This window comes from Dermacentor silvarum, chromosome 3 (assembly GCF_013339745.2).
Source record: "Dermacentor silvarum isolate Dsil-2018 chromosome 3, BIME_Dsil_1.4, whole genome shotgun sequence".
NCBI lineage: Eukaryota > Metazoa > Arthropoda > Arachnida > Ixodida > Ixodidae > Dermacentor > Dermacentor silvarum.
This window is the reverse complement of record NC_051156.1, coordinates 167,505,456-167,520,948: the sequence shown is the minus strand read 5'-3', so window position 1 is coordinate 167,520,948 and position 15,493 is coordinate 167,505,456. Positions and strand designations below refer to the sequence as shown.

Sequence of the window (15,493 nt, the reverse complement as noted above, 5' to 3'; positions counted from 1 at the left end):
CAGTCCTCACAACTTTCCGTAAACCTTAATACATCGATCAGAGTGGTTACATTGGCCCGTTATAGTGCGTCATCTTCTAATGTGTTGTAGCGCAGGTTACAACGACACGGACATATAGAAGACACACAAACGGTATAGCTCCGTGTGCTGTCTAGTGCGCTTTCTATGCCGCGTCGTCGTACCTGTGCCACAGCGGATAAGCCGGAGAGATCGACACGTGACTGTGGTGCGGGGAGTGTCGCGCAGAATCCGAGGAAACCACAACGCACCTCCGATCTCGTCCTCGACGCGTCGCAGCAGCCGGGTGTGGACGCTGGCCGTGACCTCGTCGGGGGGCACGACGACGGCCTTGGCCCAACCGCCGCAGGCGAACTCGTAGAAATCCTCGCACGGCTCCATCGACGGGACCTGGCTCGAACGGAGGATGTTCACTGGGTGGAAAAAGCCGAAGGCCCTTGCAGTGGATCACGCGATCTCTGCGCGCGCTGGTTGATGCGCGTCTAAACCGTCCGTTGTAGAGACTTTTTCACCATTACGGGAGAAAACGACGCTACAAGACGCAACGGTGCATATGAAAAGCACCACTAAAAGACATTGCACTGACCTCGTGACTATGGTCGCAGATGGTAGCATGCGCTACCATCGGAGAGCGATGGAATCCGCGGAGAATATCGCAGTATACTTATCCGAAACACCTTCAGAAGCTTGAAGAGATACTGTAGCGAAAATTCGTGCACCCTGCGCTTGTGTACTTCAAGTCCAGCGCTAACGCAACTCCACTAGCGTGAAACCAGGGGAAGTGCGAAGCAGTGATGCACCGGTGTTTCTATTGTGTTTATCTTGTTTTATCCTGTGTTTATCTTGTGTTTAGCGATCCATCATCCAGGCACAACTGGTGGGAAACCGCCACGCACATGGAGCCAAAGCCTTTGCTGATGATAGAAGAGATTTTAAGGAATTTGTGTTAATTAATGCGCTTAATGCTTGATTATTCCTGTCTTTTAAATTATTCTGAATCATGTTAGTTTATTTTGAACCGGTTTTGATCAATTCTGCACTTGTTTTGACCCTGTTTTGAGCACTTGTTTTTGAGCGTGATCACGACAGATCACACGCGACGGACGCCGACGACAGCCCGGGCCCCTAATAAATTAAAGTGCTTCGCACTCAATATTACGTGCAGCTAGACAGTAGGTTGTCATTTTTGGAAACCTATTTCATCTTTTGTCGGGCGAAAGAAAGCGACTATTCACATGACCATAATCCATCGAAAGTGAATGTGTGACACCGGTATTACAAGCGCATGACCATAATCCATCGAAAGTGAATGTGTGACACCAGTATTACAAGCGCGGATCATCGAGCAAAACAGGCCGGCTGATTTGTCGTGGATCAAATGCAACCAAAATGTCTCCCTTCTTCTACAATTGTAAAAAAAAAAAGTTGCCATAGCGAATGGGACCGACGCCACCAGTTTCTGGTCTAGTTCTGAACATTTATCCCTTCGCAAAAATATTTTGGCGGAATTATGGGCGTGCTTTTAATATGTTAAAGACCAAGATGTTACTTAAGAAGTTGTTGCGTGCGGAAAGAAAATAGATTGGGACGGGTAATACGATCAGCTCTACCTTAATTACAAAATTACACAAAATACTAGAAGTTGACTTAAAATCAAGGGTTGTTAGTTGCGTTTTTCGTTTAACATGTGCATTCAAAAGCTCTATTTTAAACATAATATACCTGTTGGTTGCAATGAACTGAAGTTGTGGGTAACGTACGATTATATATTATGTCTCTGTGCAGACAGAAACGTGATTGTAGAATATGCTGTTTAATTTATTTGAAATTGTGACCTAGTAGGCTATACTGCTGTGACTGCTGCCGAAATGTTCTTGCCCGAGTTCTTACGATGTACATTTTATTTAGCATCCAAAGAGCATTCGTTTTGTTGTTCGGCCAATATATTGTTTCTGGCAGAACAAACATTTCATCAAATGACGTTAGAGCAGGTAAAGCAGTATTTCATCCCTGCCCGGTCGCAGTAGCCCAGTGGTTATGACGTTACGCTACTGAGCTCGAGGTCGCGGTTTCGATTCTGGCCGCGGCGGTCGCATTCCGATGAAGGTGGAGTGTAAAAATGCTCATGTATCGTGCATTCGGGTGCACGTTAAATAACCGCAAGGCGTCAAAATTATTCCAGAACCCCTCACCTCCCTCTTACTGTGCAACAATCAGCATACCTTTGCACGTAAAACCACGGAATTTTCTTTTTGTGTGCACATAATCATTTTGAGTGTTTCTAATTTGAATATCATTTTGCGGGTGAATGTAATAAGATATGCCCACCGTTATATCTGATCCACAATTTCAATACAGTCCAACCAACAGGTATAAACAAACAAAGCTTGGAGTTGACTGTGATATTCTTTAAAAGCAGTGCCTGTCAATGGACACTTTTTTTAATTTTGAGAAAGTGTATACGCTTGATTAATCGTATGTTGTATTTCTTTCCAGAGTACACGTGCACCAAGTTCCCATCGACCAGTGTATCAGCATAACAAGTAACCTGTTCCTTATGCTGGCCAGTGAAATGAAGAAGAAATAAATTGACGAAAACCTTGATCAAAAAAGTATTCATATGCTCCTTTTATTGCGATAGCAATTATATGGACACTCAAAAGCAGATTTCTGCCGTCGGCGTCGCCGTCGCCGTCGCCGTGAGGTTCCGTATGACGTCATTTGGAGAAGAAATCGTCGCCCCGCGCCGAACGCTGTATGTGCGAGTGAAAGGGCGCGAGGGGCGCGTCTTTCACGGGGAGTGAACGCACGGCAGAGAACAAACGCGCGTTCTGCGCCGTGCTCGCTTAAGGGCTGCAGAAGTAGGCGTCTCTGTTCTCCTTCACAATCACCATGTATGTAGAGCAAACGCGCCTTCTTCCGACGAGCGAGAGGCCGTGGGGGAGGGGGAGGGAAGGGAGGCGACGTTTAGCTGCGGCACGCAGTGCCTATTTATATCAGAGGCTCCGGCAACAGTCAGCAACGCCGCACGCATTTTGAGTGAACGCGGGCAAAACGCGGATGGCGTCGACAACAGTTCTGCGTGTTGCCGATGCTGCTGCATGTCCAAGTTTATACAGCTGATAAAGCTAATATCATTACTCCGTATAGCTCTCTACTAGTTTGCTATCGCAATTGATGCTTCACCTTTCAGGTGAAACTGCGACAACTTTTTTATTACCAAACTGAATGTTCATTTTCCATAATTATACAGGGAGAGGCGTCTTGGAATGAAAGACTACAAAAGGTAGCTTGAAAGTGTCCAATGCGCGCTAGTGCCTCAATAATAAATGTCAAAATTAATTTATTTACCATTATAGTCCACTTTAAAATCCACAATTTTTATGGTGCATTCGACTTACAGTTCAGTAAAATACAATGTTTATTCAATACATGGGAATCCCATATGAAATCAACGAATAACTGGTAAATGAAATTACAATGGTTCCACGGTGGCCACTTTTCAATAATGATCAACGAATCTACAATGATAGGTCCATGATATTTCCACAAAACCTTTATTGATTGAGCAACAAGACGTCAATGGAATTCCTACTAGAATTCAACAACCATTTTCGTAATGGTACGGTGCGCACGACCACCCGCCGCCGCGCCATGTGCAAGCACGCAGTTGCTCGCAGAGAAGAAGCCGCACCCCCTCCCTCCCGCGCTGCCTTCCCGTTTTCCTCCTTTCGCCTGCGACATTCGTGCCGCAGCACAACGTCGCCCCGCTCCCTCTCTCCCTCCGATCCCCCCACGCCTTTCGCGCAATGGAAGACCGCGCGCGTTTGCTCTCCGCCAGTGCGTTCGCTCCCCGTGAAAGGGCGCGTTCCACGCGTGCATTCACGTGCACATACAGCGCGCGGCGACAATTTTATCGCCCTTGGACTTTATACTGAACCTTACGACGACGGCAGAAATCCACTTGGAATGTCCATATAATCGCTATCGCAATAAAAAGAAGAAAAAATAACGCGAGAGAAAAAACTCGACACAAAACAAAGAGGGTGCGAAAAAAAAAAAACTGCAAGAACTGACGATGTAATGAAGAAAATAATGCAAATGAAAAATACTCTGCAATTCACTGCATGATATTTAATGCCCCAAATTCAGTACATATAGATACATATACCAGCTACGTCAATCTTGCCGCCTTCGCGACAAATTTTGTTGAGACGCTTTTTTTTTCTGTCGAGCTCGAGCGAGCGTCGCACTCTATCATGAATACCAGTGTTAGCTGTTTGTTGACGGGCGAAACTGAGCGCAAGAATTTTAACACAGACACATGGAACCGACAAGGACCAGCGCTAATACCAACTGTCTATGCTTGCAAACACGTAATCGATTTATATTTTAACGCATGCGTATCGCCACCTCTTCGCATGCGAAAGTGTGAAGGCACATTAAACAGCGCGTGACAGATACAAGAATTCAAAAACTCAAGCTTCTTGTGCAACGCAGTTGACGGATCGCTTATGCAGATAACGGAATGCTTGTTAACAAAGAATGTTTCCAAAGTGAACTTGCAGGCCTACCTAGAGTCCCCGTCTCGCGAAACCGCGCCTCGCATCCACACTCCGTAATGGGGGCGACCAAATTCGCATGCTTGTCGTCTTTCTTTATAGTTTTTAGAGCATGTTCCCTGAGTCGGTCGTTTGCACACCATTCTGTCTGACCGATGCATAAACATTCCCACACGTCACGGGAACAGAATGTAGCCCTCACTTAAAAAGTTTTCGGAACCCGGAATCCGAGCAAAATATATATTTCATCGCCACCTGAGCACACGTCCTCGTACGGAAAGGCAGAGTTGATACTTCTCCGAACAATCATCACATTCCTAACTTACATTTGAGACTCTGTGGTGAGGTCGTGAGAAAAATTTAGGTTATTCTCATTTTTGGGGCTCCGAAAACTTCTGAGGTCGGCTGTACGACCCCTAATGAGCACTTCACGACTGGATATACTTATGCCTCGTTTGGCAACCTCATTTGATGTCATCGCAAATCCGAGGACAAATCCGAGCTGTTTGGCCGTGCAGAACGCGTACACAATTCATCGGAAGAGCATGCCACCCAAGAATGCTGACTCACCGTAGTTCTGGCACTCTTGGGAGTCACAAGAGAGTGACGTGTTGGTGTACGGGTTGTAGGGCGGCTCCGGGCGAGGACAGACTGCAGCGAGAAGGAGAGTGCTCCCGGTTACAAGATCACAGTGGGGAAAGAGCCACCGCATTTTTTTGTCATACTACGATAACAAAGTGTAAACGATTTGATAAACCCAAAGACTTCTTTCTTTTGGTCTTCCTGGCTGCCACGGGTTAATTTTTTTCCTCCGTGGTCTGCACAATGTTGTGTATACGATCGCGCAGGAACTGTGCCTTACTTGCAACTTCTGACGTCAGTCGATTCCCGGGGCAGCGCGAAATTCCAACAGGAATGGAATTCCCACGGGAATCTTCCCACAGGAATAAAAATTCCCACAGGAATCTTCGAAAATGAAAGAATAAAACGTGTTCGCAGCCGTTCTGTGGGATAGAGAGAAACAGAGGAGAGGAACTACAAACACAGAGAGGATGGGTTAACCAAACGCCAGTCCGGTTTGCTACCCTGCACTGGGGAAAGGGAAAGGAAATAATGTATCTAAAAAAGGAAATTTCGGTTTTCTGCCACGACACAGCACACAATGGTCCGTCTTGACGAATCAGTTTTAGGCTAGATCCGTTCGTAAAAACAAATACTAGTGAATGGTGACTGCGGCCGCATGTGATTAGCGAAGGCGACCGGCATATGACTTAAACATCTTGCGAATGAAAGATTTGTTGAATTCGGCACAGGATTTTTCGACAGAGAGAAAATAGAAACGCAAATGGCAACATGCAACATGCCAGAATTGTACGATACAATGTTGAAACTGCATAACCTTTTTCAGTATCTTTAATGGCCTTTAAATTATCCGTGCAGAGAAAGCCAAATCTTGTGTGCAAACCATCTGCAGACCAGCATTACTACGTGACAGCTTTAGACAAGGGTTCGCCTATCGACTCACCCATGGGTCCATCCAAACCCACCCATGGGTCCATCCGAACCTACCCACAGGTCCAACCGAACTAACCAAGAATTCACCTCGCCAACCGTGTTTCCGGCAGCTGCCACCACTTTTCCCGTAGTTCTCGTAACCAAATTGCGGAAGAACAGCTACGCGAAAACGAGGCAAAGAAAGGGCGCATTACGACACTATATGCAAAGTGATCATCTCTATACCAGCTTTCGTTGTTCGTAAGATAAGCTACATTGGGCACGAATTACTGTGGTCACACCATCATTCATTGAAGATTATTTCCTAAAAAGAACGTGGGCAGCTCTTCTGTACATGCATTTGTATTCTAGTGACGCCACAGTGCTCGCGTTTACTAACACACATGACGTTTACACTCCATCTCACCAGCTCAGAGCAGTCCAGCAATGGCGTCAGCAGGGGCGGATCCAGGTTTTTTCTGAGGGGGAGGTCAGCTTCTGTCGATGATGATGATGATGATAGTAGCCTTTCTTATTTACCGAAATTCACCGTTTCTGCTCACGATAAACCCGCGTTTTATACGGCTAGAGCAACATCTGTAGCCCACCGTGGTGGCTCAGACAGTTTTGCGCTGCTGAGCACGAGATCGCGGGATTCGCGGCGGCCGCATTTCGATGGAGGCGAAATGCAAAAACGCCGTGTGCTTGCGTTGTAGTGCACGTTAAAGAACCCCAGGTGGTCAAAACTAATCCGGAGCCTTCAACTACGGCGTGCCTCATAATCAGAAGTGGTTTTGGCACGTAAAACCCCAGAAAGAGGAAGAAGACCTGTAGCGAAACCAGATATCGGTTTCTCCAAGCTTATAGGAAAATGACGTTACCCAATACAGCCATGTGCTTGGTGGCTGTGCCTGATGATACCGGGTGTTCAAAACTAAGCTTTATGCCTTTCTTAAAATTAGGCACTGGGAGGCACACGAAGACCACCTGTGCAAATAAGTTATGTGGTCAGGCGGGCACAAAGTGAGATGATAATTATCGGTGTGAGCAGCCCAATTAACTAAAATTGAACAATTATTTTTTGTCGACTGCAGTAAGTGGGTATGTTTGTATTGAAAACTTAGAGGCAGTCGTGTTTATTACTGCAGTCAATAAAAAGTTAATTATTCAATTTTAGTCAGTTCAGCTGCTGACAGCAATAATTATGATCTCAATTTGTGCCCCCCTGGCCACATGACTTATTTGCGCAGGTGGTCTTCACGTGCCTCCCAGTCCCTAATTTTAAGAAAACCATAAAGCTTAATTTTGAACACCTGGTATATCTAGCCTGTATTGTTTCTTAAAATAAAATTTGGGATGATCTGTTGCAGGTTCGTTATAAATGTGTAAGCATGGGCCCGTCTTTGGAGTTCTGTTGGGACACCTTGTTTTCTTTAAGGAGATTGTATGTGTTCGGCTGAGACACCTTCGTTTGCTTTAGAGCTCCAACGCGGCAACCACTACGCTGGTTGTTTACGATATGCGAATCACCGCGTATGAAGACTCACGACGCCACCTACAAGAAGAACGATGCGGCGTAGCAACCGAGAGCGCGAGCCAGCGTCTTCATGTTTTGTTTCCCACACGACGCCATCCTTTTGCACAAGGCGCGCATCTGCTCCCGTTTCTCTAACCACGTGACGCCATCCTAGGCCCGCGCGCTGGCGTTGGCTGTGACGCTTCGCCACTTCGCAGCCGCTGCTCGAGGCTTCGCCCCGCTCCGCAAGAACGCCCACTCAGATAAACGGATCCGGCTGCTTTGAGCCTCCTATGCTTAATGTACGACAATAAAACTGTGAAGTTACAATGAAAAACTTGTAGCGTACTGCGCTCGTACTGGATATTGTCAACGTGTAACTGTGCTACAGTTAAGAAAAAGTTGCCCATGTGTAGTTCTTAGTTTATCTGCTAGTTGTTATTATTTATACAGGGTTTGCCCGAAAAGTAATGTCAGTAATGTCGATTAAAAAGAAACTATTGATCAGATCGGTACAACACAATAAAATGTTTCAAAATAGGCTCCTCCTGCGTCGTTACATTGCTTCTAGCGAGATTTCCAACCGTCGAAGGCGTCACTGACAGTAGGCCTCCTTAGGAATGTCCTTTATAGCCTTGGTGCAAGCCTCTTCGATTTTGCCAACTGTTGCGAAATGTTGTCCTTTCATGGGAATTTTCAAGCGCAGAAAGAAGAAGCCTGGGAGAGCCACGTCGGGACTGTTGGGCGGCTGGGGAACCATTGGCATCTTTCAATTGGCCAAGAAGCGGGTCACGAGGAAGGCGGTGCAGGCTGCATGGTGCATTGTCATGGTGAAGTTTCCAATCGCCCCCGATATCAGGCCGGGTGCGATGAATCCTTCGTTTGAGTCGCTTGAGCACTTTTGACCTTTGACTTGCTAATTCTGGCCTTCTTGGGGCGAGGGGACGCCGAGCTGTGCCACTTGGCACTTAGCCTTTTTGTTTCGGGGTCGTATTCAAACACCTAAGTCTTGTTACCTGTGATGACATTGTGCAAAACGTGGGGGTCACTTTCGCACAAGTTCCAAACCTCCTGGCACGTTTCAACTCGGTTCGATTGTTGGTCGTTCATTCGCATTTTGCGCGAGATCTTCGCGCACACTTTTCGCATCTTAAAATTATTCGTCAAAATCTTGTGAACGGTACTTTTTGGAATGTTTACGGTCTGTGCCACTAAATGGACACTCAAACGAGGGTCTGAGTACAAAAGATCTCTCGCGGGCATCACATTTTCGTCGGTGATGGTCGTTGATGGCGGTACAGCGCGGGCTTCATCGCTGACCTCTTCAGAACCTTCTAAAAAGACCCTGTGCCCCCGGTAAGCTTGACGTTGTGACAAACAATTATCACCAAAAGCTGTCTTTATAATAGGAACAGTTTCCTCTGCAGACTTGCCGAGTTTCACACAAAACTCGATGGCGGTCCTTTGTTCCAACGAGCGCTGCATTACGGCTTGCACGGTAAATGAAAATGAGTTGACGAAAAAATGCCAGGCCTGCGCGGCACACGCAGCACAGTCACAGCGTAAGCTAGAGGAGCGTTTCGACAGTACTACCTAGTAATTTGAGTGAATGCGTCAGGAACGCGTTTGGGACGCCGTCGCGCGTGCAAGCCGACGCGTTCCATCGCCGATGGCTAGCGCCGTTCGGCCCAGCCAAGCGGCGGACAATGCAACTACGGCTGTCACATTCGCTCCCACTGCAACGCGCCCGACGCGGCCTGCTTGGGACTCCGTCGCGCGTGCAAGCCGACGCGTTCCTCGCCGGCGGCATCATCGCGACCCGAAACGGCTATTGGAATGAGCCCATAACAGCTTACGCTGTAAAACCTTGTCCTTACTCTCCAGATGGTCGCAGACGACTGAGCGACCGCGCGTGCGTAAGCTAACTTCCCCCTACACCAATTCCAACTGGTCTTAGCGCCCTGCGACGTATAGTCGCTTCGCAATATAACCATTGACATTACTTTTCGGACAAACCCTATGTATTAACACTTCAGCAAGTGGTCTCCTTCATCAAGCAGGTTGGTCGCGGAACCCATGACAGCCAATGAGGCAACCGATGACACCCCAAGGGGCAACTAAGTTGATCAGGCGCGAAGGCACTCGCGCGGACGTCGGCGTGCTTGGCAAAAGGGACGTCTCCTCGTTCATTCGACGCCATCGACGGGACGAGTAAGGCACTGCCGGCGCCAGGAGGTCGAGGTGTTCATGAGAAAAAATAACTACGGGAACTTCGCAACACCACACCCCGACGGAATACAACTAAGCTTGTGAGCGAGCTAGCTTTACTTCCACATGGCTGATATCACTGGTACTCGCGAAAAATACTTTTGAAGAATGCTAGTGGCCATATTTTTTTGCGACAGGGCCGTCCCGCTGTCACCGAGGGGCCGATGCGGAAATCTGAGGGGGGGGGGGGGGGGGGGGTCAGGACATCCGGACATCCCCCCTGGATCCGCGCCTGGGCGTCAGCCAAACAAAGGTCCCGTCAGCCAATCATCGAGATCCGGGGAAGGGTTCATCCTTGTCCACTAGCTGCTAACCCCCCACCCCCGCAGTGTGCCGCTAGCTGAACTGCAGCATAACGGAATGGTTATCGCGGGACAATGGTCAAGCTCTGCTCCATTCTCTTAGGTACGGCTGGTTCTCATTAATGGCCGGCCGCAGGTTTCGCGATATTATATACTGCACGTATTTCGTGAAATGGAGTACGCAACGTTCCCTACATGTTGCCTGCGAATGTTGACTAGTATTTTAAATGGTGGGGCCTAAATGGAAAGTCTTGTCTAAAACAGTGGTAGATTACATTAATTTTTTAATACAACAGGCACCATTGAATTCACTGAGGTGGATGCTGAGAAACATTACTTTGTTCCCACAAGTTTAGATAGGAGCTCCTGAGGTGGCAATTCCTCGTAAGTTATAATACGCGGCAATTCATAATTCGGCGTCTATGAAAACGCAGATACGAGAGAAATGTAGTAATTATCATTAAAAAAACGGTATTGCTGACGTGTTCGGCCATGAATGACCTACTGATGTGGTCCGTGTAAATGTCCAGGAGATGGCGCATCGAACAGGACAATAAAGCGCTAATGAATCTGGAAAGTATACTATGACAGAAATGTTTATTTTACCCCCCCCCCCCCCAAAAAAAAAAAAAAAAAAACGTTATCGCTCCGCACAAGCTAAAAATCCAGACTCTTTCCCCACGTGTTTAAGAGAAAACTTGCAGCTGAAGTGGCTCCCGCACTATTATGGAAGAAAGCGCTTCCTATAGCGTAGTATCTATTGAAGGAAAAAGTCAAGGGCACTTAGGTATCCCTACGTGGATGAATGTCAAAGCATTGCGACGGCTGTCGCAAGCGCACGTGGCCCAAGCGCACGTGGCGTCAGGTGCGCTTCCACCAATGGAATTATCACCTGGCACGCGGTCTGTCTCTGTGGCCACGTGACTTTTTGTACCATCTCCGGCCACGTCGCCGGATTTTCCACTTCATGAGCCATGTAATGCTTTCGCATTAAAATGACGAGCATCCGTTCCGTGCTATCGCCGCCGGTTCTCGAGTAGAGTAGATATTCGGAGTCAAGCGCAACGTACGTTCAGAGCTCCCAGTCCACCGGTGACTCCCTTCTAGCACTAAACCACTTTACAATTTTCACTTTAATATACATGTTATCCGGTTAATTTATCTTTCAACGTAGGAAAAAAAAGTTCTGCTATTTCCTCCCTACGACCTCAGGAATGCTTCACGTCGTCTTCGCTGCTTGTCAGACTACGATGCTGTAGTGGTCCGGCATGTGAACATGGACGCTATCCGGACCATTCAAATTTGCATTGCGTCGCATGCAACGGGGTGCTCTGTGCAACGAAGTCGCGCACTCTCACCGTCCGTGGGCGAGAAACACTTCATCATGATGATGGCCATGCAGATGAGCGTGATGACAATCAGCACGGCGATAACGGTGATGCACGTGTTGAAGAACGTGTCCGGTTGCTTCTTGGAGCTGCGGTGTAGAACACAGTCGTTGTTATTATGACGCGCAGCTCTTCGCTGTGCAACTAAACCGCGTGCTGCTTCAAGGAGAAATCGCCCGGAAGCATGATATACTTCGTACAGAAATAATCGATGGGCGTTCGCGTTCCCAGGTTACGTTTTGTTTACGGACAGTTGACAGTATTATCGAGAGCGTTTGATGCAATTCCAAACACTGGTACCGACGTATCGACACTCACACGTTTTTTTTTCTTTTTCTTTTTTTTTTGCGGCAATCAGAGCTGTACACGTTACAGAAAAAAAGTAACCGATTACAATGACAATTACGTCTTTCAAAAAATGTGGTTAATTATGAACACTAATTACTGCCCCACAAAAGTAAACTGAGCCATTACTAAAAAGTCATCGATTATTTTAGCGTTACTTTCCTGCCTACTTTTATTAAAGATTGCACAAGTACAGTAAATAGAAGAAGCTGGCATGGCTATTTCAATATGCGTCCTCTGCAGCCCTTCACACGTTCTTTATCTTCACTAAGTATTCCTTTAAAAAAATTTATTCGATAATCTTCCCTCGTTTTCTTGTGAGCGCATCTACAGCGTCACCGGAAAATCACTCAATGTGCGCGCTGCAGAGATGGGCTGTGTGGTAACCTACAGGCACCTTTCTCGATCAAACGATTGCGATCAAACGCACCCCAGGTCTGCGTTCTAGCTCTATAAAGGGCAGCGCTTGTAATTTGTTGCTGGGGCTAGGGGAAGGCGTTCGCGACAGGGCCAATGAAAAAACTGAAAAACCGTATTAGGCGATTCCCTATCATCAACGCCCGAAATTACCATCGCTGCGGCCGCATTTCGATGGAGGCGAAATGCAAAAACGCCCGTGTGCATGCGTTGTATTGTACTTTAAAGAACCCCCGGTGGTCAAACTTAATCCGGAGCCCTCCACTACGGCGTGCCTCATAATCAGAACTGGTTTTGGCACGTAAAACCCCAGAATGAAGAAGGAAAAATTACCATCGCTACGCTATCGAGCCATCTCAATTTGTCGGCCAACCTCTCGTGGACCTTCTCTTGGCGGCCTTCACTCGTTAGCCATAGACTTAAACAACCAATTTTAACGGACGCCAACAAACGTTCGCGTTTCTTGAAAAGGTGTCAAACTCTGTAATGTAATTTAATATAGTGCTGCAAATTCGTCCCTAGAAATACTGTTCATGTGTTACAATCACACAAATAGGTGTATGTCAGTCACGTAATATCAAACAGATAGAAACATGCGAGTTTACCGCCACAAACGTGTGTCTATCTCAGGGAAATCATATACTCTACAATAAGCGGAGAAGAATGCAGCAGCAACTCTTATCACCTATGAATCGGCCTCGTGTGACACGGGTGGATCTGAAAACTCGTGCACCCGTCTTGAGTTGAAGGCTTGGTTCCCGTAATTGTGGAGTTTAACGTCCTGAAACTGCAGAGTGGGCCATGCGCACGACACCGTAGAGGAGGGCGTAGGATCTATTTTGACCACGCAGGTTTTTTTTTTTTTTTTTTTTTACTTGGGCGAGCGTTTTTTGTCCTTCGCAGCCACCAAAATGCGGCCGCCGCAATCCTGGGGCGCTATGACGTAAAATGATTCCAAACTCTTGACGTCAAATTTACGTAACCACCGACGCAAGCGTCGGGCTTTGACCCGCAGCGTTGTCTGAACAATCCAATCAGACACTCTCCTCGTTGATAGGAGGTCACCTTTGTTCGCTGTCAAAACCAATAACGCCTACACTCGGCGGTTTTTCTTATCTAATTGGCTGACAAGAGGCGAGGAGCACGCTATAGTGGAGAGGGTTTCGTTGGGGCCGATCCAGCACAGTGAAAATAGATAACCGCATGAAGAGGGTGGTGCCGGCTTCTCCGATTGGTCCGCTTCGCCTTACTTAGCTTGCAATGGCTGGTTGAAAATCGCGGCGGCGTGCAACGGAAGGATAAGAATGCCGCTAAAACGGATCCTCAGCGAGGAAGAGTTGGCAGAGCGATGTCGTATACGTGCCGAAAGGGCTCGATGACGTTTTATTGCCGCGCAAAAAGTTATATCATGCGCAAATAAATAAATGCTCACCGGCAGGGACGAGTAGCGAGGGCCTGAGCGATCGGCGGGCAGCCATCTTCTATTCCTTTCAGTACGGGGCAGTCTGTGGCTATTCAGAAATTTTTTTCAGTTTTGTTCGGCATATTAATGCATTTTTTTCGCCTACGCGTTACTTTCACGTGGTGAGTTTTCGCGGTTTTGTGAGGTCGCGTGACAGACAGGCGAAGTGGGCGTATCCAGAAAACATTGGACCAATAGCAGAGTGCTAATGGTGAAAAGGCGTCGAATCAGGAATGATTATTTTTCTTTTGAGCGGTTTAATCATGCATAATCAGTGTGTACACGTTATATCAGACCGGGGGCTATTGCGGTTTTTGTGATGTCGCGTGACAGACAGGCGAAGTTGGGAGTGGCCTGAAAATGTTTTGACCAATCGTGGAGGCTGATTGCAGAAATTGGAATCAAAACAGTTTGGAATGATTTTACATTATAGCGCCCCTGGTACGAGCGACATCGTGCTCAGCGGCCGTTAGGTTCCTTCGTGATTAAGAGGAAAAAGCTAGGCCAGAACATAGCACCACTAACTCTCTGATGTTTGCCGTCAGAGAGTTGCATGCCAAACCAAGTGTGCGACAGCGTATACTGTAAGATTGCGACGTCTCGACAGCTGCAAGCGTGTGCGTTCTTGCAGGGCTCACTTATCCAAATGACGCCCTCTGTACCTCGTATCTCGACAAACATGTGAATTCGTGCACACTGTGACGCGCTCGCGTACGTTCAACACACCTCGAGTTTTTTTTTCTGTTAGATACACCTCCAGTGTGGGTGAAGGCCGCATATAGATGCTGTAAAGCAATGTGTGACCGATGGTGGGATCGAACACCTTGGACTGACAGCGCAGTAGCCTTAACCGTTAGGCCACGATCGCACGAATGCTTCTCTTGTGCCAAAAGTCGCCGTTCTAAATGTCTGGCGCTTGCGTCACGTGCCAGATTCTCGCATTCTTGCTTCGTGGCATCAATTATGCACTGCCTTCGGGATCGACCGATGTTTTCCGCCAGAAGGATGTGTTCCACAATGTTTGTGAGGCCCGCATATATCGATATCGCGTTAAACTTGGAACAGAGCACAGCTAGTCTAAAATGTCTAAAAAACGTCTTGGATACGGAGCCTCGAGGGCAGTTAATTAACTGAGAGCTGGATCTGGTGCGTCTCCTCGATTCCTCTGCTGAAGTGTCGCCAAGCAGTGCTCGCCATTATTCCTAACGTAAGTAAAGAAAACAAGGCACGGCAAGGTGCTGCGCGTCTATGGGCTGCCCAGCTAATCCAAGACCTCTCGGTGCCCTACAACACCTGGCATTAGTTTGGCTATCAGCCAAACGTTCTTGAAAGAAAGTGTTCCTGAAAGAAAACCCACGAAGTGCGAAAAAGGTGCCGCGCGGTAGCGTTTTTATCAAGCCTCGATCTAGGTTGCTTCATGTTCGCCCCATGATGAGGCGCAAACAGTCACATCGCTCATGGGCGTCTCCTAAGGGCCTGTCAGATGCGCTCTTCAGCTTTCAGCTCTTCAGCAAGTTAACAAAGTTAACTTTTCGCATTTCTGGAAGCAGTATTTTTCTTTGTTAATTTACGGTTTAACGTGCCAAACCCCGGTATGATTATGAGGCACGCCGTAGTGGGGGGACTGCGGATTATATCAATCACCTGGAGGTCTTTAACGTGCACCCAGTGCACTGGAGACAGTTCTGAGCTCCTCGGATGCCAAGCTTCAAGTCTTCCAT

General features: G+C 47.5%; 1 protein-coding gene across 1 annotated transcript in view; it reads right to left on the bottom strand.

The window, feature by feature from the left end:
- Positions 1 to 15,493, bottom strand: part of LOC119445007 (neprilysin-1-like) — a 29,916-nt gene extending 14,423 nt beyond the window's left edge. Inside the window, exons 1-4 of the mRNA XM_049664840.1 lie at positions 15,417 to 15,493; positions 11,519 to 11,637; positions 5,151 to 5,231; positions 270 to 431 (exon numbers count right to left, since the gene is read on the bottom strand). Coding sequence (XP_049520797.1) covers positions 270 to 431; positions 5,151 to 5,231; positions 11,519 to 11,637; positions 15,417 to 15,493 — 439 coding nt within the window. The remainder of the gene's footprint in view (positions 1 to 269; positions 432 to 5,150; positions 5,232 to 11,518; positions 11,638 to 15,416) is intronic.